At 47.3% G+C, this 27,255-nt stretch overlaps 2 protein-coding genes across 2 annotated transcripts in view; one reads left to right on the plus strand and one right to left on the minus strand.

Annotated features, from left to right (window-relative positions):
- The window catches only part of TATDN1 (TatD DNase domain containing 1), a 32,014-nt gene extending 22,439 nt beyond the window's left edge, over positions 1 to 9,575 (plus strand). Inside the window, exons 8-12 of the mRNA XM_083144816.1 lie at positions 997 to 1,037; positions 2,430 to 2,506; positions 3,957 to 4,027; positions 4,646 to 4,772; positions 9,232 to 9,575. Of these exons, the coding sequence (XP_083000942.1) occupies positions 997 to 1,037; positions 2,430 to 2,506; positions 3,957 to 4,027; positions 4,646 to 4,772; positions 9,232 to 9,334 (419 nt within the window). The 3' untranslated portion in view covers positions 9,335 to 9,575. The remainder of the gene's footprint in view (positions 1 to 996; positions 1,038 to 2,429; positions 2,507 to 3,956; positions 4,028 to 4,645; positions 4,773 to 9,231) is intronic.
- Positions 9,576 to 17,461: 7,886 nt separating this feature from the next.
- Positions 17,462 to 26,812, minus strand: RNF139 (ring finger protein 139). The gene is made up of 2 exons (XM_083144818.1): positions 26,438 to 26,812; positions 17,462 to 19,516 (listed from the first exon to the last, which is right to left on the minus strand). The coding sequence occupies exons 1-2, from the start codon at positions 26,604 to 26,606 to the stop codon at positions 17,700 to 17,702; spliced, it is 1,986 nt and encodes a 661-aa protein (XP_083000944.1). The 5' UTR covers positions 26,607 to 26,812; the 3' UTR covers positions 17,462 to 17,699.
- Between the last annotated feature and the right edge of the window lie 443 nt (positions 26,813 to 27,255).

The raw sequence follows: 27,255 nt of genomic DNA on the forward strand, positions 1-27,255 counted from the left end.
CAGCAGCATGTCCTACACGGGGCAGTCAGTATCACAGCAGCATGTCATACGCGGGGCAGTCAGTATCACAGCAGCATGTCATACGCGGGGAAGTCAGTATCACAGCAGCATGTCATACGCGGGGCAGTCAGTATCACAGCAGCATGTCATACGCGGGGCAGTCAGTATCACAGCAGCATGTCCTACACGGAGCAGTCAGTATCAAAGCAGCATGTCATACACGGAGCAGTCAGTATCACAGCAGCATGTCATACGCGGGGCAGTCAGTATCACAGCAGCATGTCATACGCGGGGCAGTCAGTATCACAGCAGCATGTCATACGCGGGGAAGTCAGTATCACAGCAGCATGTCATACGCGGGGCAGTCAGTATCACAGCAGCATGTCATACGCGGGGCAGTCAGTATCGCTGCAGCATGTCATACACGAGCAGTCAGTATCACAGCAGCATGTCATACACGGGGCAGTCAGTATCACAGCAGCATGTCATACGCGGGGCAGTCAGTATCACAGCAGCATGTCATACGCGGGGCAGTCAGTATCGCTGCAGCATGTCATACACGAGCAGTCAGTATCACAGCAGCATGTCATACACGGGGCAGTCAGTATCACAGCAGCATGTCCTACACGGAGCAGTCAGTATCACAGCAGCATGTCATACACGGGGCAGTCAGTATCACAGCAGCATGTCATACGCGGGGCAGTCAGTATCACAGCAGCATGTCATACACGGGGCAATCAGTATTGCTGCAGCATGTCATACGCGGGGCAGTCAGTATCACAGCAGCATGTCATACACGGGCAGTCAGTATCACAGCAGCATGTCATACACGGAGCAGTATTGCTGCAGCACGATATATATGGATTTTACCCCCTCTATCATTTAACTTGTCCGTTGTTTCTAAATCAAACCCTCTGATGTCCCCAGTGACATTGCAGTGATGAGGTCGGACTAGAAGCAGAATGGATTCTAATGTTTGTGTCTGCTGATTTTCAGATATCATGCGGAGGAATCGAGATCGCTGTGTCGGAGGAGTGGTGAGTAATGGGAGCTGACGCTGGATTCACCCAGGAACTGGGCACACAGACTGCTGCCAATGTATCCAACAGAGCCGGGCATGGGTCATCAGGTCAACATGCATTGGGTCGACATGGCTTACGTCGAACCAAGCATTAGGTCGACAGTTAAAAGATCAACATGGGTTTTTCACTCGTTTTTTTTGTCCCGAATGTCGACATGTACACGCGTGGCTCTCTGTGCTTGGCACACTATTCTATTCACACCCCATGCCCTAGTGCAGGCTTTCCCAACCACGGTCCTCAAGGCACACCAACAGTGCAGGTTTTAGTGATATCCGGGCTTCAGCACAGATGGGTTAATCAGAATCCCTCAGATACTAATTAAGTCACCTGTGCTCAAGCCTGGATATCTACAAAACCTGCACTGTTGGTGTGCCTTGAGGACCGTGGTTGGGAATGCCTGCCCTAGTGGATGCATAGGGCATGAAATACCGCCTGTCGGCGCAAAAAAAAATGTGAACAAACTTTTGACTGTCGACCCAATGCCAATGTCAACCTAATAACAGTATACCACAGAGACACATGGTAACTCCTCCACACAAACAGCGCCCCCTGGAGTAGGAAGGAGCTAAGGCCCATTCGCTCCACAGATTGGACATCATACGTTGGTTTCACCTGGTATCTTCTACGTCCTGTGTGATGAAACCTGCAGCAGCCTCCTCAGCTGAGACACAGATCATAGAGACAGTGGAGGATTATGGCTGCTATCAGTCACTGTGCCCGTTGGCATCCCTACTCCAATCTATGACCCACATTCTGCAATGTGCCCTCCGGGACTCTTCTGAGATTTATTTCCGTTAAGTTAGGTACACACTGTCCAATTTTTTTCTCATCCTGACAATCGGGGCAACAGATTTTCTGTCAAGGCCGACTGACTAGATCACCGAAGGACCATTTGTGCACATGATTGTTCTGGTTTATCGGCAAAACGATTATTCATACACACGCCACAATAGAACCGTTTGAGCAGGCGATATCTGGTCCAATAACTGTATAGTGTATGTCAATCATTAGAACCCACTGCAAGTGTCTTGTACAACATGGCAATGCTTCAACCATCCCTCACAAAGAGGGAGACTTGTCACACTACAGGTGACCAGTGGAGGGGTTGTCCATAGCAACCAGATTATAGCTATCAGCTTGTTCATTTTCTAAGATTATAGTTAGAAATGATTGGTTGCCTTCGATGAATCAATTACCAATTACTTTTGAATTAATTTATCAGTGCCAGTTTTGCCAAACTGATTGAGGCACATTGGCGATAACCCGTGCAGTTACAGAGATATTAACTCCTGTACGTTCTAGATCTGTAACTTATATCAACTTCAGCTTCTCACTTAACATATTTAGGTTCATTCGTTTGATGGAACAAAGGAAGACGCAGAAGCTATAATCAGTTTGGATCTTTACATCGGCATCAATGGCTGGTAAGGGTTCATTTATTTTATTGGCAATTATGACCAGAAATAATAAGAGATAAAACCAAGTGCATGAATGATGAGTGGGCAGTAGTAGTGTATTGCAAGCGCATGGGAAGTAGCAATGCATTACAAGCGCATGAATGGGCAGTAGTAGTGTATTACCAGTGCATGAATGATGAATGGCCAATAGTAGTGTATTACCAGTGCATGAATGATGAATGGCCAGTAGTAGTGTATTACCAGTGCATGAATGATGAATGGCTAATAGTAGTGTATTACCAGTGCATGAATGATGAATGGCCAGTAGTAGTGTATTACCAGTGCATGAATGATGAATGGCCAGTAGTAGTGTATTGCAAGCGCATGAATGATGAATGGGCAGTAGAAGTGTATTGCAAGCATATGAATGATGCATGGGAAGTAGCAATGCATTACAAGCGCATGAATGGGAAGTAGTAGTGGATTACAAGCATGTGAATGACGAATAGGCAGTAGTAATGTATTACAAGCACATGAATGGGAAGTAGTAGTGTATTACAAGCACATGAATGGGAAGTAGTACTGTATTACAAGCATGTGAATGACGAATGGGCAGTAGTACTGGATTATTTTGCATATTCAGTTGCTAGTTCCCCTCGTGCATGCGTAATACGAATGGTGCACATATGCAGTCATACCATAATCGGTTGGTTTGCAAATAATAAGGGATTAATGCTGAATTAGGGCCCATGATTGGGAACGGTAACCTGTGCCAAGGGCATCAGTAGCAGAGCCCATGCCCAAAGCATAGCGAGTGTAGTGGTGGTGCATGAATTGGTCGTCCATGTGCTAAAAGTTTAAAATGACCACCCAAAAAACTCATGATGACCTATTGATTGTGCTGACCTTGTGCAAGTCAACGTAGACAATGGCGACGTAATGAACCATACCGTACCTGCTGGCGGACATATAGGGGTAATCAATCTCAGCCGCTATTTCCACCGGGGAAATTGCAGTCGCCACCTATTCAATGCTGCCGTTTCCAACAGCATTGAAGGTGGATTTCCACACAACAGATCCGACTGTAAAACAAGTCGGATTTGTTTTGGCGGAAACGGGAGCAGATTGTCGAATTCACGTTTGTTTCTCGACAATCTGCGGCCGTTTTCGCTGACACGCCCACTTTCCGACACTCGACACCCGGAACATTGAATTCACAGCCTGAATCCCGTATTGAATACCGCCCGTAATATCTATGTTTATAGGCTAACGTAGGAACAGTATAACCATGATCCCTAAATAAAGCAGGTGGCAGTACGTACTCCCCACGTTTAACTCATCAGCTCTCATCGTTGTTTTGTATAGGAGCCTCTGATTCACCTACTGGCAAATCTCAGTGTACCTAACTCTATGTATGTACATGGCCGATAATCTGTTTTTCCATCATTTACCTGTTGTATTGTTTTCAAATTCTTAGTTCATTAAAGACAGAGTCCAACCTGGAGGTGCTTAGTTCTATACCGAGCGAGAGGCTGATGATTGAGACAGGTGAGGACCCCGCTGTGACATTTATCCCCATTTCCTGAAACAGCGGCCAATTTGGGGGGGGGGGGGGGGGGAGGATTGCGTACTCAGAGATTTCCCAATCTCTGAGTTTGGGAAACACTGTTCTATGCACTTATAAGAATATCAGAATATTGTTTTTATATGATGCTCCTCACATCTGGGTGCATTCATTCAGTTGCATATTCTCTAATGGAATATATTCAGAATGAGTCATAGAAAAATAGAAACATAGAATTTGACGGCAGATAAGAGCCATTTGGCCCATCTAGTCTGCCCCTTTTTTTACCCTTCAGGTAAACTCAACCCTTTTTAATCCTTATTTCTTTGTAAGGCTATTCATATGCCTATCCCAAGCATGTTTAAATTGTTCTACTGTCTTAGCCTTAGTCATGTGACACTAGTGGGCGGGATTATTATCAGATGGTAGCGGAGGCATTACGCATATACTTATCCGCTGGAGGCTTAAGCGATCAGTGCCCACGTAGTGGATCAGATGTTATACACTGGATAGGAATATAGTGAGCAATCAAAGTCACATGACGTAGCCTAGCCGTCGTACTGCCGGAGTCTTCTGACTGTTGTCCTGCTTCTGTGGCACAGACGCCCCCTGGTGTGGGGTGAAGAACACTCATGCTGGCTCAAAGTTACTGAAAACCACTTTCCCGACTAAGAAGAAGTGGGAATGCGGACACTGCCTGAAGGACAGGAATGAGCCCTGCCACATCATGTAAGTGTCTGTGAGCGGCGTACATATATATATACACAGCGCTGGCAGGACTTTGGGCCTTATTCAGACCTGTTAACAAGGCTGCAATTGTTGCAGATGGACAAAACCATGCTGCACTGCAGTTGGGGCAGATGTAAAATGTGCAGAGAGAGGTGTGTTCTTGTAACTGAAATCTAAATTGCAGTGTAAGAATAAAGAAGCCAGTATTTACCCTGCACTGAAACAAAATGACTTACTCAAATCTAACTCTCTCTGCACGTGTTACATCTGCCCCAGCTGCAGTGCAGCATGGTTTTCATCATCTGCAAAAATTGCAGTTTTGCCAACAGGTCTGAATTAGACCATTTATCAGTTATTTTATCGCTGTAATAATAAAAGAAAGAGGACAGGGAGTCACACGATATAAGAGAATGTACATCTCTAAGAGACGCAATGTATACATTATATGCACACTCTAGTTTTAGCAATTTGTCCTTCTAATTTGTTGTTATACCTTGAAAGAACGTTAACGTTTGTCAGCCCGACCTCCCTATCCCAGAAAAGCCTGTACACACTATTTCTAGTACAGGGTCACAGCACCTGGCTGATCGGGAGCTTTTACCTGATCACCCCAGCTTTATTCAGAGTTCGGGATAGACGAAGCAATGTTGCACTGCAGGTGGGGTAGATATAAAAGGGGTAGATCCTGGTTTTTGGACCTTTTTAATCAGCATTTGGCTGACCCAGTCATACCCTATGCCAGGGCTGGGCAATTGCGGCCCTCCAGATGTTGAGGAACTACACATCCCAGGATGCTTTGCATTAGTTTTGCTATGTGGCCATGCTGAAACTGATTCAAGGCATGCTGGGATGTGTAGTTCCTCAACATCTGGAGGGCCGCAATTGCCCAGCTCTGCCCTATGCACTGCACTAAAACACAGGCCGATCACCAGATGCTTGTATAGTGCGGACCTCGCTTTAGTCCTCTAAATAAATCCCTATTCTGTTATTGGCCATTACAATCCGCGAAACAACTATCGGCCTGATTTACAGCTGATCGCTGCTGTGCCAAGTTGCTGCATCCCGCGACCAGATGGGTATGAGTCGACACATGGAATAGGTCAACAAGGTCGACACAAGAATTAGGTAGACGATGGGAAGGACAACAGACAAAAGAACATGTTTTACACAATGTTTTTGTCCCGAATGTCGAGATAGTCAATATGGACACCATCAAAGTGTAACGTGTCCATTCGCCATGCTTCGGGCACGGCGCCTTGTTGTGTTTGCCATGCTTCAGGCACCTCGCTGCCTTCGGCACCCGATTTTATTTTTCCACCACGCCGTAGTGGACGGTAGGGTCTGAAATACCGCCTGTTGACCTATTTCAGGTGTCAACCTAAGCCTTGTCGACCTAGTGACCATATCTTGATCAGAGTGAACACCCGCCCTGTGCAAGGCTGCTAACGGCTTGGGAAAATATTGCGTAAAATGGAGTATGTAATCAATATCTATATCACAGATTTAGATTATTATGGGAGCTAAAGTAAAAATCTCATTATCTTTCTGAGGTGATTAATAGTGACTCTTGGTTGAGGTAGTATGACTGCAAGCCTAATACCGATATAGATATCTATCTAGAAGATGTAGTACCGGCACTCGATCCCTCTGGTTTCGGTATTTGCCTCGGTGCCATCCACTGCACTCCAGATGCTTGCAATATTGAAGATGGGATTGGCGGCACTCGCTAGGACTTGAAGTGAAGAATGATTAGGTTGAATCCACCATTTTCATATCAACGTTTCAGTTTTTTATTAAACTTTCGTCAGGATATATCCTGATGAAAGTTTAATAAAAAAAACTGAAACGTTGATATGAAAATGGTGGATTCCCCCTAATCATTCTTCACTTCAAGTCCTATCGAGTGCCACCGTGGATTCCCCCTAATCATTCTTCACTTCAAGTCCTATCGAGTGCCACCAATTCCGTCTTCAATAGATATCTATCTATGCCATCCATCCAAATAAACAAACAGAAACTACAACCATCCGAATTCTTCAATGTAATAAAAAGGGAGGAAACGTTTTTTGCGCTTACAGATGATTTACTCTTCCTTAAATTATTTTGTATGTATTCCTTTATACAGTACATAAATATAGTCCATACTAGGTGATTCATCGCACCCTACGGGCGCTCTTCACACCGTCGTAGGGGGCTACGCCCCATTAAAAGCTACGCCCCATTAAAATGAGAGCACACCTTGATGCCCATTACACCCCATACTGTGATGGCAATTACCCAATGCTGCCCACACCGTAATGCCCATTACGCCTCATACCATGATGCCCATTACACCGCACAATGTGATGTCCACAGTGCCAGATATGCCCCCACAGTGCCAGATATTCCGTCACAGAGCCAAATACACATATGGCCCCACAGTGCCAGATATTCCGTCACAGAGCCAAATACACATATGGCCCCACAGTGGCAGATATTCCGCCACAGTGCCAGATATTCCGCCACAGTGCCAGATATTCCGCCACAGTGCCAGATATTCCGCCACAGTGCCAGATATTCCGCCACAGTGCCAGATATTCCGCCACAGTGCCAAATACACATATGCCCCCACAGTGCCAGAGACACATATGCCCCCACAGTGCCAGAGACACATATGCCCCCACAGTGCCAGAGACACATATGCCCCCACAGTGCCAGAGACACATATGCCCCCACAGTGCCAGAGACACATATGCCCCCACAGTGCCAGAGACACATATGCCCCCACAGTGCCAGAGACACATATGCCCCCACAGTGCCAGAGACACATATGCCCCCACAGTGCCAGAGACACATATGCCCCCACAGTGCCAGAGACACATATGCCCCCACAGTGCCAGAGACACATATGCCCCCACAGTGGCAGATATTGCTGGGGGGAGGGGGGGGAGATATGCCCCCACAGTGATAGATATTGCTGGGGGGAGCGTGAATTGCCAGATATGCCCCCACAGTGGCAGATATTGCTGGGGGGAGATATGCCCCCACAGTGCCAGATATTGCTGGGGGGAGCGCTTACCCAGTCCCTGTCTGCGGCCCGCGCTGGACCTCCTCCAGCCCTCCTGCGCTGGCCGCGGCTTCCAGAACACGGACGCGGCTACAGGAAAATGGCCGCCGGCCTCCTGCACTGAAGACATGTCCTCGGTGCAGGGGGCCGGCGGCCATTTTCCTGTAGCCGCGCCCGTGTTCTGCTTCTGGAAGCCACGGCCAGCGCAGGAGGTCCAGCGCGGGCCGCAGACAGGGACTGGGTAAGCGTGCCGGGGGGCATATGGTACCCTGCCCCCCGGCCTAGCCCGACATTGATCCGCGCCCTGGAGTAGGCGCTGCCGGAGTGTGCGCTGCCCGCGCCTGCCCCGCCCCCTGCTGGACAATCACTTGCGATTTATCACATGTCTGGGAGTAGGGGGCGGGCGGTGAGGTGCAGGGGGGCGGCGGTCATCATCATCAGGGTGGAGCAGTGTGACGGGCAGCGGGTCCCTGAGCGCTTGGCTGGCGGCGCCGGCGAGTGCTGACCTGGCCGGCGGTGTGATGATCACAGTCTCTCATTCAGCAGCGCTGCGGGACGGGACGCGCAGTGGCGGGTATTAGGTTTTTAAAAAACCTGTCAAATGACTGGCCGTTCTCTGATTGGCTGAGAGCTCAGCCAATCAGAGAACGGCCAGTCATTTGACAGGTTTTTAAAAACCTAATACCCGCCACTGCGCGTCCCGTCGCGCTGCTGAATGAGAGACTGTGATCATCACACCGCCGGCCAGGTCAGCACTTGCCGGCGCCGCCAGCCAAGCGCTCAGGGACCCGCTGCCCGTCCAACTGCTCCCCGGCCAGTCTGCATGCATATGCCTGTCAGGTGGGCAGGCATATGCATACAGGGAGGTCGGACGTGATCATACATGCTGACCATCCGACCTCCCTGATCCGGTCCGATGCGCACAGGATCGGATCAGATATCACACACCTGCGATTTTGGGCTGATTTCACCCGGTTATCGGCCCAAAGTGCTGAAATTGGATGAAATCGTCCCAAAATCGCATAGTGTATGGGGGCATTTAGTCTCTGCACACGTAACTTCATAAAAACAAAAGAAATACCATTGATAAAGTAATTAAGTCGTAACGAATTGGGAAATAGAATGCAGCTTTATAATGGAGAGGAGAGAGAGGAGCGATCTGGCTACATCTGTCATCACCTTTACCACAGAAGTAAAAGTGCAACAACCTCGAACTTTAACACAGGGCAGTAAATACTATGATGTGTAGTTATGAGAGGTAATGTTCTGCTTTTATAACTGTTACCAGATTACACAGCTGATACACGTGGGTCCTATAGCCGCAAAGCATTAGTGGGCGGGGGAGATACACAGGGCTAATGTTCGGGATATGGCTTACATGTTATTTACACCACCATCACCTTTATATCACAGACAGGTCCTGGAAATCGTAGCCGCAGCGAGGGAAGAGGAACCGGAGGAACTGGCAGAGACCCTCTACGCCAACACCACAAAAGTGTTTTTCCCGGACGTGTAGCATGGCAGTTCTGGGCAAAGTGGGGGAAGAGGCTGGATCCATGGTCCTGATACTGGCACAGCAAGTAACTGTGCTCCTGGGCAAAACTATGCTGCGCTGCAGGGGGGCAGATTTAAATTGTGCAGAGAATAAGACTTGGGAGAAATCACATCTAAATTGCAGTGTAAGTGCTCAGTTTGTGTGCTACATTTAAAAGCAGACAGTATTTACCCTGCATGCAATAAAAATACATTGATTTGCACCCCTTGCAGTGCAGCATGATTTGCCTAGGTGCAGAAGTTGCTTTTTATATTACTCCCATCTCAGACTGAGTGTAATGGGTGTACACTGCTGCCTCCACATGTACAAAGAACTAGGTGGTTCACACAGCTGCTCCGGGAGTGTTACTGAATATCCCTGCCAGAGGGTATATATCCATCAGACAAGTCATAGAAGGAACATGAGGGGAGAAGCTCAAACAGAGAAGAACGTGCAAAATCCCATAACACGTTTCTTCTGCTTAGAAACAACCCTTAGGACAGTGGTTCCCAGCCTTTGTCATCAATGCACCCCCAATAATTCACATTTTCCAAGTCACCTGTGGAGTTATAAAATGTGACAGTTTGTGACTTACAATGCACGGCTGGGTGACTTGGAAAACCCGAACGGTTCTAACGGTGTGTACACATGGGTACAATCACCCTGCGATTCTGACTATATAGTCAGAATCGCATCGGTATTGCACGCTCTCCAGGTAGCCTATAGCCTCCTTTACCCACTTACAGATTTCGATTTGATAAAATAAAAATTACCGCAGGAAGTTATTGTATTCTATCATGTCATTTTCTCCACTTATAGCAGCACAGACCTATACAGATAGGCTGACGTGTGAAAGTGGATAGCTCATCCAGCCCAGATGACACTTGGATGCACATACTGTACCTGACCCGTACACTGCAGCACTAAGGTGCACACTCCAGTATTCAGCTTACACTAGCCTAATGCTGCAGGTACATCCAGATAATCTCCCTCACAAGAGCTCGTGGTCCATATGGCATACACCCAAGATTGTTACACTTCATTTTCCGATTCAATTTTATCAGGCTCAGTACAGAGGGACTGTCTAAGAGCAGATGTGGCGCCTTTGTTGAAAAAGGGAAGTAAAATACAACCAGGAAATTTTAGACCTGTAAGCCTGACCTCAATAGTGGGGAAATTACTGGAGGGTACATTTAGGGATAGCATTAAATTGGTGGATTGGACAGCTAAATGGAAAATGAGGTTTAACATAGATAACTAAGGTTATGTAGCTTTTTTTTATCAGGCTGCCACGCCTGACCATTTTCTTTAAGCTTCTAAATGCGCCCTGCCTTTTGTGTGAACCCCTACCACACTGACATCCCGCTGAGGACTTTGCTATCCGCAGCTGTCAGTGAACACTAGTTATGCATTTAGGGACAAAAAACAATAGGAAAATTATTAAGGATTTGGGGATGCTTATTGACAGACGTCAGTCAGCACTGCTTAATGTCAAGCAGCAGCAAATGCCAATAAGGTTTTAGCATGCATAAAAAGGGGCATTGATGCAAGGGAAGCCAGTGTAATATTGCCATGGCCTCATCTAGAATACAGTGCACAATTCTGGGCACCACTCCATAAAATAGACATTTCTGGAACTAAAAAAAGCTTCAGAGAAGAGCAACAAAATGGATTCAGGGTTTTAGAGTCATTGGTTTAGGTGGAGAGGCTAGCCAGGTTAGGGGGGAGATTCTCTAAGAATCTCCACCCCCCCTCGCATTTATAATTATCGCATGTTCTAACATATGCGATAATTATAGCAAAGGACAGCTCTTGCGTTAAGAGCTGTCCTTTGCGGTGAGAGTCGCCGGGTCCCGACGGCTCCCCCCTCCCTCCCACACCCGGCGCTGCTGCTGCTGCGCCGTGCTCTCCTCCTCCCTGCACCCGGAAGAGGATCAGTGCAGGGAGGAGGTCACAGAGCAGTGCTGCCCGGACACAGGTGAGGGGGGAGATGCGGGGGGGTCGTTGTGGGGCAGCGGTGGGATGCGGTAGAAGCCCATTGGCTTCTATGGGGCATCGCCAGATTTGTTTGGCGATGCCCGCCGCCGCGTTAACCCGGCGGGGATGCTTACAGCATCCCAAAATGCGGTAAAAACCCTGATAACAGGGTTTTTACCGCATTTTTCGCTTAGAGAATCTCCCCCTGGGTCTCTTTACTTTAGAAAAAAGTAGATTACTGTATACAAATACATTACGTATCAAATGTCAATACAGATAACTATCAGATAAACAATTTACCCTAAGGACTGTACAGCAGACATGACCGATGGGGAGAGGAAGGTACATGTGTATTTTGGCGGCGCCAATGGCATCGCATACCATAAGGCATACGATGCGATATTGTACAATGCCATACAATTTTAAAATTGTATGGCATTGTATATGCCATACAATGCGATGCAACATTGTATAAGCACCCTAATGGGTGCTTACAATGTTAAATACACCCCCCCGCCACTATAAACGTCAACCCGAAGTGTGGCGAGCGCAGCGAGGAGCGGCGGTACACGTCCTCTGACCTTTTCATTCCCCCACTATCCACGTCGGCGTGGAGTTGAGAATACAAAGTGTGGAGAGCGCAGCGGATACCTGTGAAGGCCGCGAGGGGACTCTGATACCTGTGAAGGTATCCGCGTACCCCCGCTGCGCTCGCCACACTTTCTATTCTCAACTCCACGCCGACGTGGATAGTGGGGGTATGAAAAGGTCGGAGGACGCGTACCGCCGCCGCTCGCCACGCTTCGGGTTCACGTTTAGAGTGGGGGGGTGGCGTGGGGGTGCATTTAACATTGTAAGCACCCATTACGGTGCTTAAAAGCACCCTTTAGGGTGCTTATACAATCTTTCATCGTATAGGGGGCAAAAATCGCATCGCATGCCATCAGGTGCATGGCATACGATGCAATGACAACATCGCGCGATGGGAATCGGGGGCGCCGCTATAATACACAAGTACCGAGGAAGTTTCTCACCCAGCATAGGAAGGGTTTCTTTACAGTAAGGGCAGTTAACATATGGAATACTCTGCCAGAGAAGGTTGTGGTGGCAGACTCAATGGATAGGTTTAAGAAAGGGGTAAGGGGCCTACACACAGCAACACTGCTGAGCGTTCTGAGCAATATCAGCACTGTGTGATGTCAGGGCCAGTGTTCTCTTCTAAGAACCAATGCCCCACTGCCATTTTTGGAGCATCAGGGATTTGATTTGAAACAGGATTGTAAAGACCCAGATGAAGTAACTACCAAATATAAGCTGTGCGCCACAGGAGGAGATCTAATATAGTTTGATGGACTTATATCTTATCAACCTCATTAACTACGAGGAGCAAAAGCAGCATAGGTAGTAACAATGGAGAGAGCGATGTACCAATCAATAAGCTCCTAACGGTGCGTACACACTGGCCGATATACCAGCAGCCAGTGTATATGAACGATAGAACTGTGCCATTCACAAATGTATCACAACGGCTCTGCAATCCAGCCAATGTCCGACAGATCGGCGCATCGTGCTGCGTGTACGGGCGATCCACTGATGAACCGTACAGTTGCGCCAAGAGCCACCGGTGATTGACAGCTTAGTGGGCAGGTGCATGGAAATGAGCCCGCCCACTTGTGATGTCAGTGCCGACAAATTGGGCAGTGTGAATGGAGAACACGCATCCGTTGTTCCAGCACTGTATGAGATTATCGGTGCTACATTCCTGCCGCCGGGAAGGTCCCGGCGGCTCGCAGGCTGTCTGGTGTCCGTACACTGCTTTGAGACATTGCAGCAGTGCATGGGCACCTTAACTGTACCCCAGTGACTAATTGAGCCCTTTTGAAACCTTCAACAGCTTGTCTGTGCCCTATTTATTTCTTCTTCGGAATTCATGGACTCCACAGGGTTAACCTTAGGGTTGTACACAGATCTCTGGATCCACCTACAACCCTAAAGTTAACCCTGTGGAGCCCATAAACCTTGAAGAAAGCATTACCGTAACACTCATATTTGCAGTTATTGCTTTTAAGTACAAGAGACCCTCAGGTAACAATATTTAAACCAACCTTTATGTTCCTTCCACTGTAAGGAAGACAAAAGTCACAGAACGTAAATATGTTTCACTCCTATCTCTAACAGCACAAAGCCACCTCTGCACATGTATGGGTGTCTTTGGCTTTCTTCATAACTAATAGTAAAAGGGGAAGAAGGCAAAGCGCCAGCTGTGTTATGGATAGTCTGGGCGAGCATTGCACTCTCACAGGAAACTTGTAATAACATTTACCGGTTCTGCAACTTCAGTCTCCACATTACTGTACATGTTGTGCAGCCTAAGCACTGCAGGGTCCTTCCCATGCCCACGTCACTGGCTACTGTTCCTGACACAGAACATTTATAAACAAGCAGGTGCTGCATTCTCACATTCTGAGCAAATGTGGAGTCTTAAATAGGGACACAAATTTGGATCGTAAAAACGGCTACTGAAGGAAATAAATATTGAATACTTTCAGGTTTAGCAAGTGTACACAGAGATATATTTACTAAAGGTTGATTCTGATCGAATTTAATCGATGTTGGACCTCCAAGGAGAACACACATTTACTAACATTTAAAAATGAATATAAAAAAAAATAAATCTGTTAGTAGACGTGGATTATGTCCCTGTAAGCCCAACATTGATAAAAAATTATTTTAAATCGATTTGACATCAAATACGACATTAAGTAAATATAGAGTCCTTTAAAAAACAAATTGCTACACACCTATTGCATACTGTCAAAACACAATGTATAAAGCTGGGTACACACCTACAGATTTATCTGTCCAATCCATCTGGTGGTATCAAAAATCTGGAATGTATGGGAGCAAACGACAATCAAAAATTCTGGAAAACAGACGTCAGTCGGATAATTATCTAAGTAATTATTTTTGTCTGTTCTCCAGTGTTTGGGAGGAAAGGTTGTTTGTGATTTGCAGATACAGGTTGAGTATCCCTTGCCCATATTTTTGTTTTGCTAAAAGCGCTGCTGGGGACATGGTCTGCGGCTGGCGCTGCTGGGGACATGGTCTGCGGCTGGCGCTGCTGGGGACATGGTCTGCGGCTGGCGCTGCTGGGGACATGGTCTGCGGCTGGCGCTGCTGGGGACATGGCGCTGCTGGGGACATGGTCTGTAACTGGCGCTGCTGGGGACATGGTATGTAACTGGCACTAAATATCTGCAAGAAAATGATTGATTGCTTGGCATTCACACTCACTATCTGATCTTGTACACAAAAGTTTGTTTCATTTTTTTCATGCACAAATAAAATATATTTGTTTGTATTTCATGTGTTTATACAACAAATGTAAGATACCTCAGGATACATTATTGAAATATAAAATTACAGGTTGAGTATCCCTTATCCAAATTATTCTGAAAACCATAGAATCCAAAATGTACCTTTTTTGTGTTGCTAAAAACCTACTGGGACATCTGTAACTGGCACTACTGGGGAAATTACATTTAACTCGCACTAAATATCTGCAAGGACATTATTGTCTGGCATTCACATTCAGTGTTTGAGATTGTACACAAACTTTTTTTTTTTTAAACCTTGTTTCATGCACAAATAAGATATATTTGTGTGTATTTCATGTGCTTATACAACATAAACGCAAGATACCTCAAGATACTGCTTTCAAATATAAAAATATTCCAAAATACGGAATAATCCGTTATCCAAAATTCTTCTGGTCCCGATCATTTTGGATAAGGGATACTCAACCTGTATGCATTTCCATCTTTTTATTACCAACAGATAGATTGGACAGATTCATCTTTGTGTGTGTACCCAGCTTTAGAAAGCATATTTATAGGTTGGCAGAATGCAACCAAACACTGACGCAAAGTCTTCTATACACAGAGATAGAGGTTACAAGAACATAATGAGTAATGCTGTACTATGACATTCCCCATTTAGTCACTGACTGCAGAACCACAGGTGACTGTACTGTCACTAAGGGGCATACACACGGGGCGATTTACACCACATTTCTAAGCGATCTAACCAGATTGCTTAATAATGGAGCACGGATCGATCCTTGTGTATGGACCCCAGCGACAGCGATGCATGGTCCAGTGCCCAGTGGCGTAACTACGAATTAGGCGCCACCCCCCCACCGTTAATGGGGGGTGCACCCCCCGCCCGCAGCCTTACCTGTCTTGCTGGTCCCGTCCCGGCTCCCTTTCTGGCTTCATTCTTCTGCTAGTGAGACGGACCAACACAAAATGTCCGCCCCCATACAGCAGACAGTTTCAGAGAACTGTCTGCTATATGGGGCGGACATTTTATTGTGGTCCGTCTCACTAGCAGAAGAATGAAGCCAGCAAGGGAGCCGGGACGGGACCAGTGAAGTCAGGTAAGGCTGCGGGCGGCGGATTGGCGGGCGGCAGATGGGCGGGGGCTAACTATAGCGCCACAGCCCCCCGGCGCCCACACATGCACAGCGCCCCCCCGCGGCCGCGGTGCTATAGTTACGCCTCTGCCAGTGCCTCTATATTTTGACTGCATGCAGTTAAAATCTAGTCATCACCTGTGTCCTCTCTATTGACAAAACGGGCAGTGAGGAGCGATCTGTACTTAACTACATCGCTCAGCACAAAGCTCCTGTCACCCCATGTGTATGGGGCTTTAGTACAAATCTTATTTATAAAACACAGGACAGGGGTAGGTCACTATTCCTAACCTAAAGAGCACTTATGAATTGGTGTTACCATTATAGCACCCATCATTCAGTTCCCTATGGATAAGCTTTCATATAAAGGAACGGGATGCAGTTTAAATCCCGGCGGTCGGGATCCCGGTGTTCAGAATCCCGACACTTTCTCCCTCCGTGGGTGTCCACGACACCCCTGGAGGGAGAATAAATGATTGTGCCGAGCGCAGCAAGGCGAGCGCAGCGAGCCCGCAAGGGGGGGTGATACACGTCCCCCCCTTGTCGGGATTCCGGCGTTGGGATTTTGAACGCCGGGATTTCATACTGAATCCAAAGGAACCATTGTGGATGTTTTTCTTTTTTTCGTTTTTTAGAGGGTTATGTTACTGGTGCAGATTTCTCAGTAACTGGCATAATTTATTAGAGATTTTTGTAAAATATGAAGCAGCACTCCTTTATAGGACTAAAGCAGCCTTTTAATTGATTGTCACTTTACATTTAGCTATGATCTCACGGACTCCCATCATTTTCAAGAACTTTGCACCAATCACATCCCCCTATTAGGATGACATCTATGAAGTTCTGCACAATCTCCACAGAATGGTCATGAAAAAATGTTCTGCATTTCTCAGAATCACTAACATACAAATGTGCCAAGTACACCTAAACTCCTTTCACTCAGTAGTGTTAAACATCTTTTCATAATTAGCATCTTACAGTATTTGCTAAATAAAGCAAACAGGATGTACAAACAGCATCTGCTGATTAAAATGACAAACCCCATGTCTATATTCTGTGTGTGACTGTAACGTAGCATTTTGTATTCATATATAGCTGCAGTCTTTTCCATTAATACAGTAAAGGTCCATACATACTGTGCGACTATGCCCAGCGTGTATGGACAACGATGATCACGATCACCGCTGGGGGGGGGAAAGCCTCTCAGTGCATACACACTGAGCGGCTTTCCCCCTGCCCAGCGCCGACGGAGGGGGGAGGACGGCTTTGCATAGCACAGAGCTATGGCAAAGCCGCTCATCTGCTGTTATAACCAGCAGATGAACAGCTTTCCCGGCGATGATGTGGAAGCGCACAGCAGCGCTCATTGCCAGGGCATACACACTGTGCGGCTTTGAGCTCTAAGCCTCTCAAACCTGCTGTTTTGAGTGACTTTCAGCTCAAAGTCGTCCAGTGTGTATGGGCCTTAACATTCCACTTACATATATACAGCAGGAGTCACACAGAATAGACACATGCCGCATATTTTAATCAGCAAAAGCTGCTTGTGTGTCCATTTTGCAAATAAAATGTCATTTAATGGATAAAAGAATCCCGATTTCCTGACCATGCAATACATCTATATAACCCACGTTGCCCTAAAACAAAAGCAAGGGATGCAGAATCAATACTTTTTTATTTGATGTACAAGAATGTACACATTTTAATCAGGTCACAAAAGAGACCAAGAGATATATGTACAGCAGCACTTAGACATTATCCGTTCAGACCTTGCTCCAGAATTGATTGTGCTTTCAGAGTTACATAAGGAAAGAATTCCTGATCTTTAAACACCTTTAAATTCTTCAATATTAGACACAACAGCAAAGGAAAAAAAAAAAACAAATAAATAAATGTTCATTCCCTCAAATTGCCAGTATCGTCCGTGTATTCCTCCTCCGCAGCCGAACTATGCCGTTCGGCCGTCCACTCTTCCTCTTCGCCTTCCGTGCTGTCATCATCGCTTAAGTCGTGGCCATCAAGCTCACGCTCCACGTCCCCATTCGCAATATCCTGCGCGGGTTCCTCATTTGGCGCAACAAATCCATTGTTGTTGGAGAAGGACGCCGTCTCTTTGGGGTCATCTTCGATGTACACTTTTTGATGGCACATTGGGCACGTGTCTTGAATGTACAACCACTTCCGAAGACAAAGTGCGTGGAAGTAATGATGGCAGGGCGTAACACGCGCCGAAGCACGGAACTCCTGGTAGCAGATTGCGCACACGTCATCGATTTCGCTGGTCTCTGAAACATTCACTTCTGGAAGAGAGTTAATTTTTTTGACGGCCGTCCTGCGGTTGATGAAAGTCTTCCACCCGTTCATTGCTTGCAAGTAGATATTGAAGTATGCGTGAAGACACATCATGCACGCTCGGATCTTGCTGCCCGATTCAAACATCATCGTGTAGGCTCCATTACCGAACATGATCACTCCGAAAATAAACTCTATAATGCTGCCAGTTGACCGGACGTAGTAGACGTAATCGTCCAGCTTTTCCCACACTACACTGTAGTGGCCATCAATCATGAAGAGCGTGTACACAGTCAGAGAAACAACCACTTTCAAACAAAGTTCAACGCAGAACGCCGTAACGGCAAATAACCAAGTGTTCAGCGCGTAGTAGTGCCACAGGACGCAGCTTAGCAAAATTGGAAGCGCAAAGAGGAATGCTGACACCAGGAGCACGGGGAAGTGCCTACGAAAAGAAGACACGTGGGAGGCACTAAGTGACATTAACACCGGGTCGGTCATTCCATGGATAAAATGTAAAATTGCTGTCAACAAAAGGCACATGTTTCGACATAGGCGCACAAGCCGCTCTTCGGGTTTCAGCCCGCTCAGGCCCGTCTGCAACGCCAATATAAAAAACAGAACAGGTGCCACAAACCCCAGGCGCTTGTCCTCTTCTTCCGTAGAGCCGATGAAGGCGAGGATCCCTAGTCCCAGGTAATGTGCTATTGAAGAAATCACGGCGCTCATTCCCAAGACCGTCAAGGTGGAATCGCAGCCGCTGATAATGAGGTTGCAGAAGAGTTCCCAAAAGTCTTTCCACTGTAGAAGGTGGGAGTCTACGTCTGTGTTGGCATGCGGAAGCCTAACCATGTAGACTAAAAACACAGCCTGTGTGGCTAGTCTAGTCAGCCAGAAGACTCGCAGCACGTCGGGAAAGTGGACCTTCTTCCACACATCTTCCACCATGACTTGTAATCCGTAAACCTGGTACATGTGTTTCAGCAGGAGAAACGTGTATTTTGTGGAGTAGTAGAACCACTTGCACCTGATGTACAGGCATACTGCAGTGTAGATTAGCAGCACTAGGCCAGAAATAAATACTAGGGTTTCCTGCACTGGGATGGGAACTTCAATTACAAAACCAACCGCGGGCAACAACAGGTCCAATATTATCAGCTGCGAGTAAACGGACTGGATCTCGAACAACGTGATGAAGCCAATACTGAAAGTGAGCTGCAAGGCAACAAGCGGCATCCACAGAGAAGGTCCACCGGCGGGAAGAAGCCCCAGCTTGTGAGCCGCACTAGAGCTCATGTGCAAAGTGGTATAGTAGTTCGTCAACACTGAGGTTGCAGCAATTAGCAGGGCCATACTGATGGTGTAGAACTTGAACAGTGCTCTCCGGGACAACACCAGCACGACTGTGGATGCCAGGACACCTGGGGGAAGGGGAAATAAAATGAAGATGTTACATGGCATTGATAAAACATTACTCGCAAGCATAAAACCAGAATGAAAAAGCGGAACCTTGTTTTCTCAGCCACAATGAACTCCCACAGTTTACAGAATGCAATAATGACTACAGAACATGAAACCATTACAGCCACTGATGGAGATGACACTAAACTTATAATTTGCATAAAAAAGTTTGGGAGGAACAATGCCACATAAGAGAACGCTAAACCGGTTTTGGAATAAGCCGCATCCCTACAACCAGATTTCTGATCTACATACCATACGGTTTTCTTGGGGAAAGTGACTTTCAAAAAAAGATCTAAGGCAAAAAGTTCCAAGAAGTCTTTTTAACAGACTACATTATTAATTTGTATGATCTAGAGTAGTTATGAATAGTTTATGGTATATATAAAGTTCAGGTTTTGCATAAGCAGCCATGATACCGAACAGGGGAGGGCTGAGAGTCAGGGGAAGAGCGCCAGCCAGAGGAATAAAGAGCAGACAGAGAAAGATAATGATGATAGCGTGCTGACTACTAAGGAGACCACAAGAATCAAGTGTTTTTGATACCAGATTGAGAAGAAGCTACAGCATCAGAAGAGTCCAAAGAAGGACAAAGAACTGTCAGAAAGGACACGGCAGCAGGCAACTTCTACCTGCAGAGAAGCTGGCACTAGTTTATCCTGACAGATCTATCCTTCCGTATTTTCCCTTGTAAATGTGTGAATTTACATGGGCAGACAAGTGGTTGGTTCTTAGCTGCCGAATTCTATGATTCGCTTACGCAGAACTTGAGGATTTTGGCACTGATGTACTGATGCACTGACACCTGTACTATCAGAAACCAAAACCTGCTACAGAAGTTATACTAAGTACACTATGAACAACCTCAGACTTGGCTGGACTGTCTGCTTAGCTTGTTGGGGTCACATTAAGGACCAAATAGCAATTTTGGATGAAAAAAAGATATATAGATATAGATATATAGATATATATATATATATAATAAAAAAAAAAACATGCCAGGTGTTCCTGCGAAGACTCCCCTACATGTGGCTGGGCATCTGAAATTTTTTTGGTACTTATTACAGACAGCATCAGCAACCAAATTGTCAGGATGGCAGAATCAGTTCCACGAAGTAGCCCAAGTATAGCCACCTTATTTTGTAACCCTACCTAAAGACTGCAGCTTTAAAAGCCACTATTAGGGGATCTGGCTTTGAATACTGCAGTGATCCGCTTTCTCAGTTCAAGGACGCTGAAAGTTTACATAGATTTTAAAGTCTGGTTTAAACTAGTCCCAGCCATATTGGTCTGGCTATAACACTGCGCACACATCAGTGCTGAAAAAAATAAATTATACATGGACCGGCACTCCCCTTCACAGAAACACTGTCACTGCGTGCCTTTGCTGATAATAAAGAACAGGGTTCCACTTCTCAAGGATCACTGGAACAAACACTTCACTGCAGCTTTTCAGATAGATCAGTAGCTTTATTAGACCTCGATGGGCCGTTTCGGGGTAACACCCCGTTTCCAAGAGGGTATCCTCTTGAAAACGGGGTGTTACCCCGAAACATACATATACATATATATATATCTCTATCAGGCTACAATGTTTCTCCAGCAGGAAGCAAAAAACTAATATAGAAATTACAACAATCTAAGTAAATTCCGTGTAACACTGAAACAGTGACCCTGCATTACTGTATGGACAGTCGGTGTATAACCCGACATAACACCGGGAGCAAGGTCACCGCTAACTCCCTAATAATACAGCCAGTAACATGGGGACCTCCCGATGCCTGGACATCTGTGTATGACATTTATGATGGCCACATGGGCTGGAATCCCCCTGACAGCAATGTATTTAGGGCTGATTGAGTTTGTTCTCACAATGGCTGGCAGCATGCAGAGAGGAAATCACGGTTTGGCTGCGCTCCCAGGAAAACCATAGTATATTAATAATATTGTGCTGAGGGCAGATAGTCCCCAGAGGCATGGGTGTCGTGCTTTCAGGAACGCTCTCTAACAATAACATGGAGGGTAACAGTAAGAGAACTGCGGCTGGGGTCTCACCGAGGGTACCACAATCACCTTGGCACCGTCTATAGAACGTAAACACACTGGGCAAGCCAATTCAATGGGAGCAAAACTGAATAAGCCCAGGCACAACGCAGGTCTTCTAATAGTTTAGATCAGGCACGGGCAAACTATAGCCCTGCAGCTGTTGTGAAACCACAAGTCCCATCATGCCTTGCCACAGTTTTGCTATTAGGGAATGCTAAAACTATGGCAAGGCATGCTGGGATGTGTAGTTTCACAACAGCTGGAGGGCCACCCTTTGGCAGGTCTGATTTAGATCTTCAATGCATTACACATGATAAAACTCACACCTAACTGAATGGACCCAATTAGTACATTGAATGGAGTACAGGCTGAGATTCCCTTATATAACACTCCGAATTACAGAATTATATGAGCACGACTGTGATAGCGACACCTCTGAGTTCTCATCAGTGTACACAGACCTTGGTTAATGTATAAAATGATTACAAATATTGTATTAAATTACCTTCAGGCTGTGTATAAGGTGCATATAATGCATACAATGATTATATGTGCACAAACTTTGTGTCACGCATAAAGTTATTGAATACTAGTGTATATAATGTATGACGCATGCATTCTATGCTTAGGACTTATATAATATTATGGTGTGCAAATATTCCAAAGTACAGTGAAATCAGATAATACTTCCAGTCCCCAGCATTTCCGATATAGGAGACAACTGGTATTACCGGTTAGAAAGACACCAGCTGTAATCTATCTTTACATAGTACAGTAAATGTCACCTACACCAAGAGTCTAAGTTTTGAAATCACTTTATACTTTGGGGCACATTATAATGTCTGTATAGATAATCAGAGTGTAAGAGGCAATACACAGAACATACTGAGATAGGACACACTATAGTCTGAATAAAGGATCAAATAATGATGTGGGGGAGCAATTGTGTGTGGGAAAATACAGTATATGACTTCGGTATGAGATGGTAAGAGTGATTTAAGGACTATATAGTAACATGAGTATTAGGCAATAACAGTACAACGATAGATATGGGGAATAGTGTAGGAGTGTGGGGCGGTGGCAGTAATAGGAGTGTGGGACAGTAATAGTATGGAAGTATGAGGCACTAATATGGGAGTATGGGGTGGTAATAGTAATGTGGGGTGGTAATAGTATAGGAATATGGGGCAGTAGCAGTATAGAAGTATGGGGTGGTAATAGTATAGGAGTATGGGGCAGCAGCGGTAATAGGAATGTGGGGCGGTAATAGGAATGTGGGGTGGTAATAGGATGGGGCAGTAAAAGTATGGAACAGGAACAGTAATAGGAATGTGGGGCAGTAATAGTATGCGGCAGTAATATGAATGTGGGGTGGTAATAGTCTGGGAGTATGGGGCAGTAGCAGTAATAGGAATGTGGGGTGGGAATAGTATGGGACAGTAGCAGTAATAGGAATGTGAGGTAGTAATAGTTTGGGAGTATGGGACAGTAGCAGTAATAGGAATGTGGGGTGGTAATAGTCTGGGAGTATGGGACAGTAGCAGTAATAGGAATGTGGGGTGGTAATAGTCTGGGAGTATGGGACAGTAGCAGTAATAGGAATGTGGGGTGGGAATAGTATGGGACAGTAGCAGTAATAGGAATGTGGGGTAGTAATAGTCTGGGAGTATGGGACAGTAGCAGTAATAGGAATGTATGGTGGTAATAGGAGTATGGGGTGGTAATAGTCTGGGAGTATGGGACAGTAGCAGTAATAGGAATGTGGGGTGGGAATAGTATGGGACAGTAGCAGTAATAGGAATGTGGGGTGGTAATAGTCTGGGAGTATGGGACAGTAGCAGTAATAGGAATGTGGGGTGGTAATAGTCTGGGAGTATGGGGTGGGAATAGTATGGGACAGTAGCAGTAATAGGAATGTGGGGTGGTAATAGTCTGGGAGTATGGGACAGTAGCAGTAATAGGAATGTGGGGTGGGAATAGTATGGGACAGTAGCAGTAATAGGAATGTGGGGTAGTAATAGTCTGGGAGTATGGGACAGTAGCAGTAATAGGAATGTGGGGTGGTAATAGGAGTATGGGGTGGTAATAGTCTGGGAGTATGGGGCAGTAGCAGTAATAGGAATGTGGGGTGGTAATAGTCTGGGAGTATGGGGTGGGAATAGTATGGGACAGTAGCAGTAATAGGAATGTGGGGTGGTAATAGTCTGGGATTATGGGACAGTAGCAGTAATAGGAATGTGGGGTGAGAATAGTATGGGACAGTAGCAGTAATAGGAATGTGGGGTGGTAATAGTCTGGGAGTATGGGACAGTAGCAGTAATAGGAATGTGGGGTGGTAATAGTCTGGGAGTATGGGGTGGGAATAGTATGGGACAGTAGCAGTAATAGGAATGTGGGGTGGTAATAGTCTGGGAGTATGGGGTGGGAATAGTATGGGACAGTAGCAGTAATAGGAATGTGGGGTGGTAATAGTCTGGGAGTATGGGACAGTAGCAGTAATAGGAATGTGGGGTGGGAATAGTATGGGACAGTAGCAGTAATAGGAATGTGGGGTAGTAATAGTCTGGGAGTATGGGACAGTAGCAGTAATAGGAATGTGGGGTGGTAATAAGAGTATGGGGTGGTAATAGTCTGGGAGTATGGGGCAGTAGCAGTAATGGGAATGTGGGGTGGGAATAGTCTGGGAGTATGGGGTGGGAATAGTATGGGACAGTAGCAGTAATAGGAATGTGGGGTGGTAATAGTCTGGGAGAATGGGACAGTAGCAGTAATAGGAATGTGGGGTGGGAATAGTATGGGACAGTAGCAGTAATAGGAATGTGGGGTGGTACTAGTTTGGGAGTATGGGACAGTAGCAGTAATAGGAATGTGGGGTGGTAATAGTCTGGGAGTATGGGGTGGGAATAGTATGGGACAGTAGCAGTAATAGGAATGTGGGGTGGTAATAGTCTGGGAGTATGGGGCAGTAGCAGTAATAGGAATGTGGGGTGGGAATAGTATGGGACAGTAGCAGTAATAGGAATGTGGGGTGGTAATAGTCTGGGAGTATGGGACAGTAGCAGTAATAGGAATGTGGGGTGGTAATAGGAGTATGGGGTGGTAATAGTCTCGGAGTATGGGGCAGTAGCAGTAATAGGAATGTGGGGTGGGAATAGTATGGGACAGTAGCAGTATGTTGTGTGGGGTGATTAATAGCAATTATAGAAGTAGGGGGGCAGTAATACCGGGGGTACGAGCAGTATAGGTGTGGGGCAGTAATACCGGGGGTACGAGCAGTATAGGTGTGGGGCAGTAATACCGGGGGTACGAGCAGTATAGGTGTGGGGCAGTAATACCGGGGGTACGAGCAGTATAGGTGTGGGGCAGTAATACCGGGGGTACGAGCAGTATAGGCGTGGGGCAGTAATACCGGGGGTACGAGCAGTATAGGCGTGGGGCAGTAATACCGGGGGTACGGGCAGTATAGGCGTGGGGCAGCAATACCGGGGGTACGGGCAGTATAGGCGTGGGGCAGCAATACCGGGGGTACGAGCAGTATAGGCGTGGGGCAGCAATACCGGGGGTACGGGCAGTATAGGCGTGGGGCAGCAATACCGGGGGTACGGGCAGTATAGGCGTGGGGCAGCAATACCGGGGGTACGGGCAGTATAGGCGTGGGGCAGCAATACCGGGGGTACGGGCAGTATAGGCGTGGGGCAGCAATACCGGGGGTACGGGCAGTATAGGCGTGGGGCAGTAATACCGGGGGTACGGGCAGTATAGGCGTGGGGCAGTAATACCGGGGGTACGGGCAGTATAGGCGTGGGGCAGTAATACCGGGGGTACGGGCAGTATAGGCGTGGGGCAGTAATACCGGGGGTACGGGCAGTATAGGCGTGGGGCAGTAATACCGGGGGTACGGGCAGTATAGGCGTGGGGCAGTAATACCGGGGGTACGGGCAGTATAGGCGTGGGGCAGTAATACCGGGGGTACGGGCAGTATAGGCGTGGGGCAGTAATACCGGGGGTACGGGCAGTATAGGCGTGGGGCAGTAATACCGGGGGTACGGGCAGTATAGGCGTGGGGCAGTAATACCGGGGGTACGGGCAGTATAGGCGTGGGGCAGTAATACCGGGGGTACGGGCAGTATAGGCGTGGGGCAGTAATACCGGGGGTACGGGCAGTATAGGCGTGGGGCAGTAATACCGGGGGTACGGGCAGTATAGGCGTGGGGCAGTAATACCGGGGGTACGGGCAGTATAGGTGTGGGGCAGTAATACCGGGGGTACGGGCAGTATAGGTGTGGGGCAGTAATACCGGGGGTACGGGCAGTATAGGTGTGGGGCAGTAATACCGGGGGTACGGGCAGTATAGGTGTGGGGCAGTAATACCGGGGGTACGGGCAGTATAGGTGTGGGGCAGTGATACCGGGGGTACGGGCAGTATAGGTGTGGGGCAGTGATACCGGGGGTACGAGCAGTATAGGTGTGGGGCAGTGATACCGGGGGTACGGGCAGTATAGGTGTGGGGCAGTGATACCGGGGGTACGAGCAGCATAGGTGTGGGTCAGTAATACCGGGGGTATGGGCAGTATAGGTGTGGGGCAGTGATACCGGGGGTGCGGGCAGTATAGGTGTGGGGCAGTAATACCGGGGGTACGGGCAGTATAGGTGTGGGTCAGTAATACCGGGGGTACGAGCAGTATAGGTGTGGGGCAGTGATAGCGGGGGTACGGGCAGTATAGGTGTGGGGCAGTAATACCGGGGGTATGGGCAGTATAGGTGTGGGGCAGTGATAGCGGGGGTGCGGGAAGTACTAGTATAGTATGGGGCAGGGACAGCGGTAGCTCTCTCACCCAGCAGCCGGAGGAGGAGCCGGAGTAGCACGGACATGTACCCGGCAGAGCCATCCTGGGACGAGTTCAGTATGACGTCTATGATGAAGACCGGAGGAACCCGCAGCGCCACATCCAGCACAGCCCGGAGCCGCTGACCGAGCACCGGTACCTGCTGACGGGCCGCCATGGGTTCGAGGCCTGCCGCCCCCTCCCGGAGCTGGGGGCCTCTCCTGGGCTACTCGCCGCCGTTGCCGGTATCCGCCCTGACCAGCTCCATGTTCCCCCCACACCTGCCGCCGCCGGGCAGAGAGACTGCTGCGTCACCGCCACCCGTTACGTCGTGCCCGGACGTCCTGTCATGGCGGCCGGAGAGAGGGGGCCGGCACTGCGCATGTGCCATAACTTCCGGGAACGACCTAGGCTTGTTTTTTTTTCTATTTTGTCATTTGCAACTTTATTGAAACGTCAGATATCAACAATTTGGAGTAAAATTACCAAGATGGGATAGCATTAGCAATCTGAATCATATTTTACTTGTAGATTCTTTTTGCTGGCTAACATCCCATCTTCAATAGAACTCCCATCTTAGTAAATGTACGGTTGTGTATATAGCGGGTTCTCTTGAGTAAATGTTGCGGCTAGCGATGGTTGCCATTGATGACTTTTAAGGCAGGAACCACCGATGGCAATAAACCATTCTATCACCAGCCATTGATGGATCTCGCCATCGCTTACCTGTGCATGCGCAGAGGAACGGGCCGGGCCTAAACACCTTTGAGCCTTGAGCTGTAGAAACTTTATCTAGCTGTCCCTCCTGTGGCTGATATTGTCCCGTG

This window comes from Crinia signifera, chromosome 5, assembly GCF_055691185.1.
Source record: "Crinia signifera chromosome 5, ASM5569118v1, whole genome shotgun sequence".
NCBI classification, from domain to species: Eukaryota; Metazoa; Chordata; class Amphibia; order Anura; family Myobatrachidae; genus Crinia; species Crinia signifera.

Excerpts from the sequence above, each read along its gene's own strand:
- RNF139 (XM_083144818.1), bottom strand. The coding sequence starts at position 26,606 with ATGGCGGCCCGTCAGCAGGTACCGGTGCTCGGTCAGCGGCTCCGGGCT. Across the intron at positions 19,517-26,437 it reads GCTCCTCCTCCGGCTGCTGG|GTGTCCTGGCATCCACAGTC; the intron begins GTGAGAGAGCTA and ends CCCTTCCCCCAG.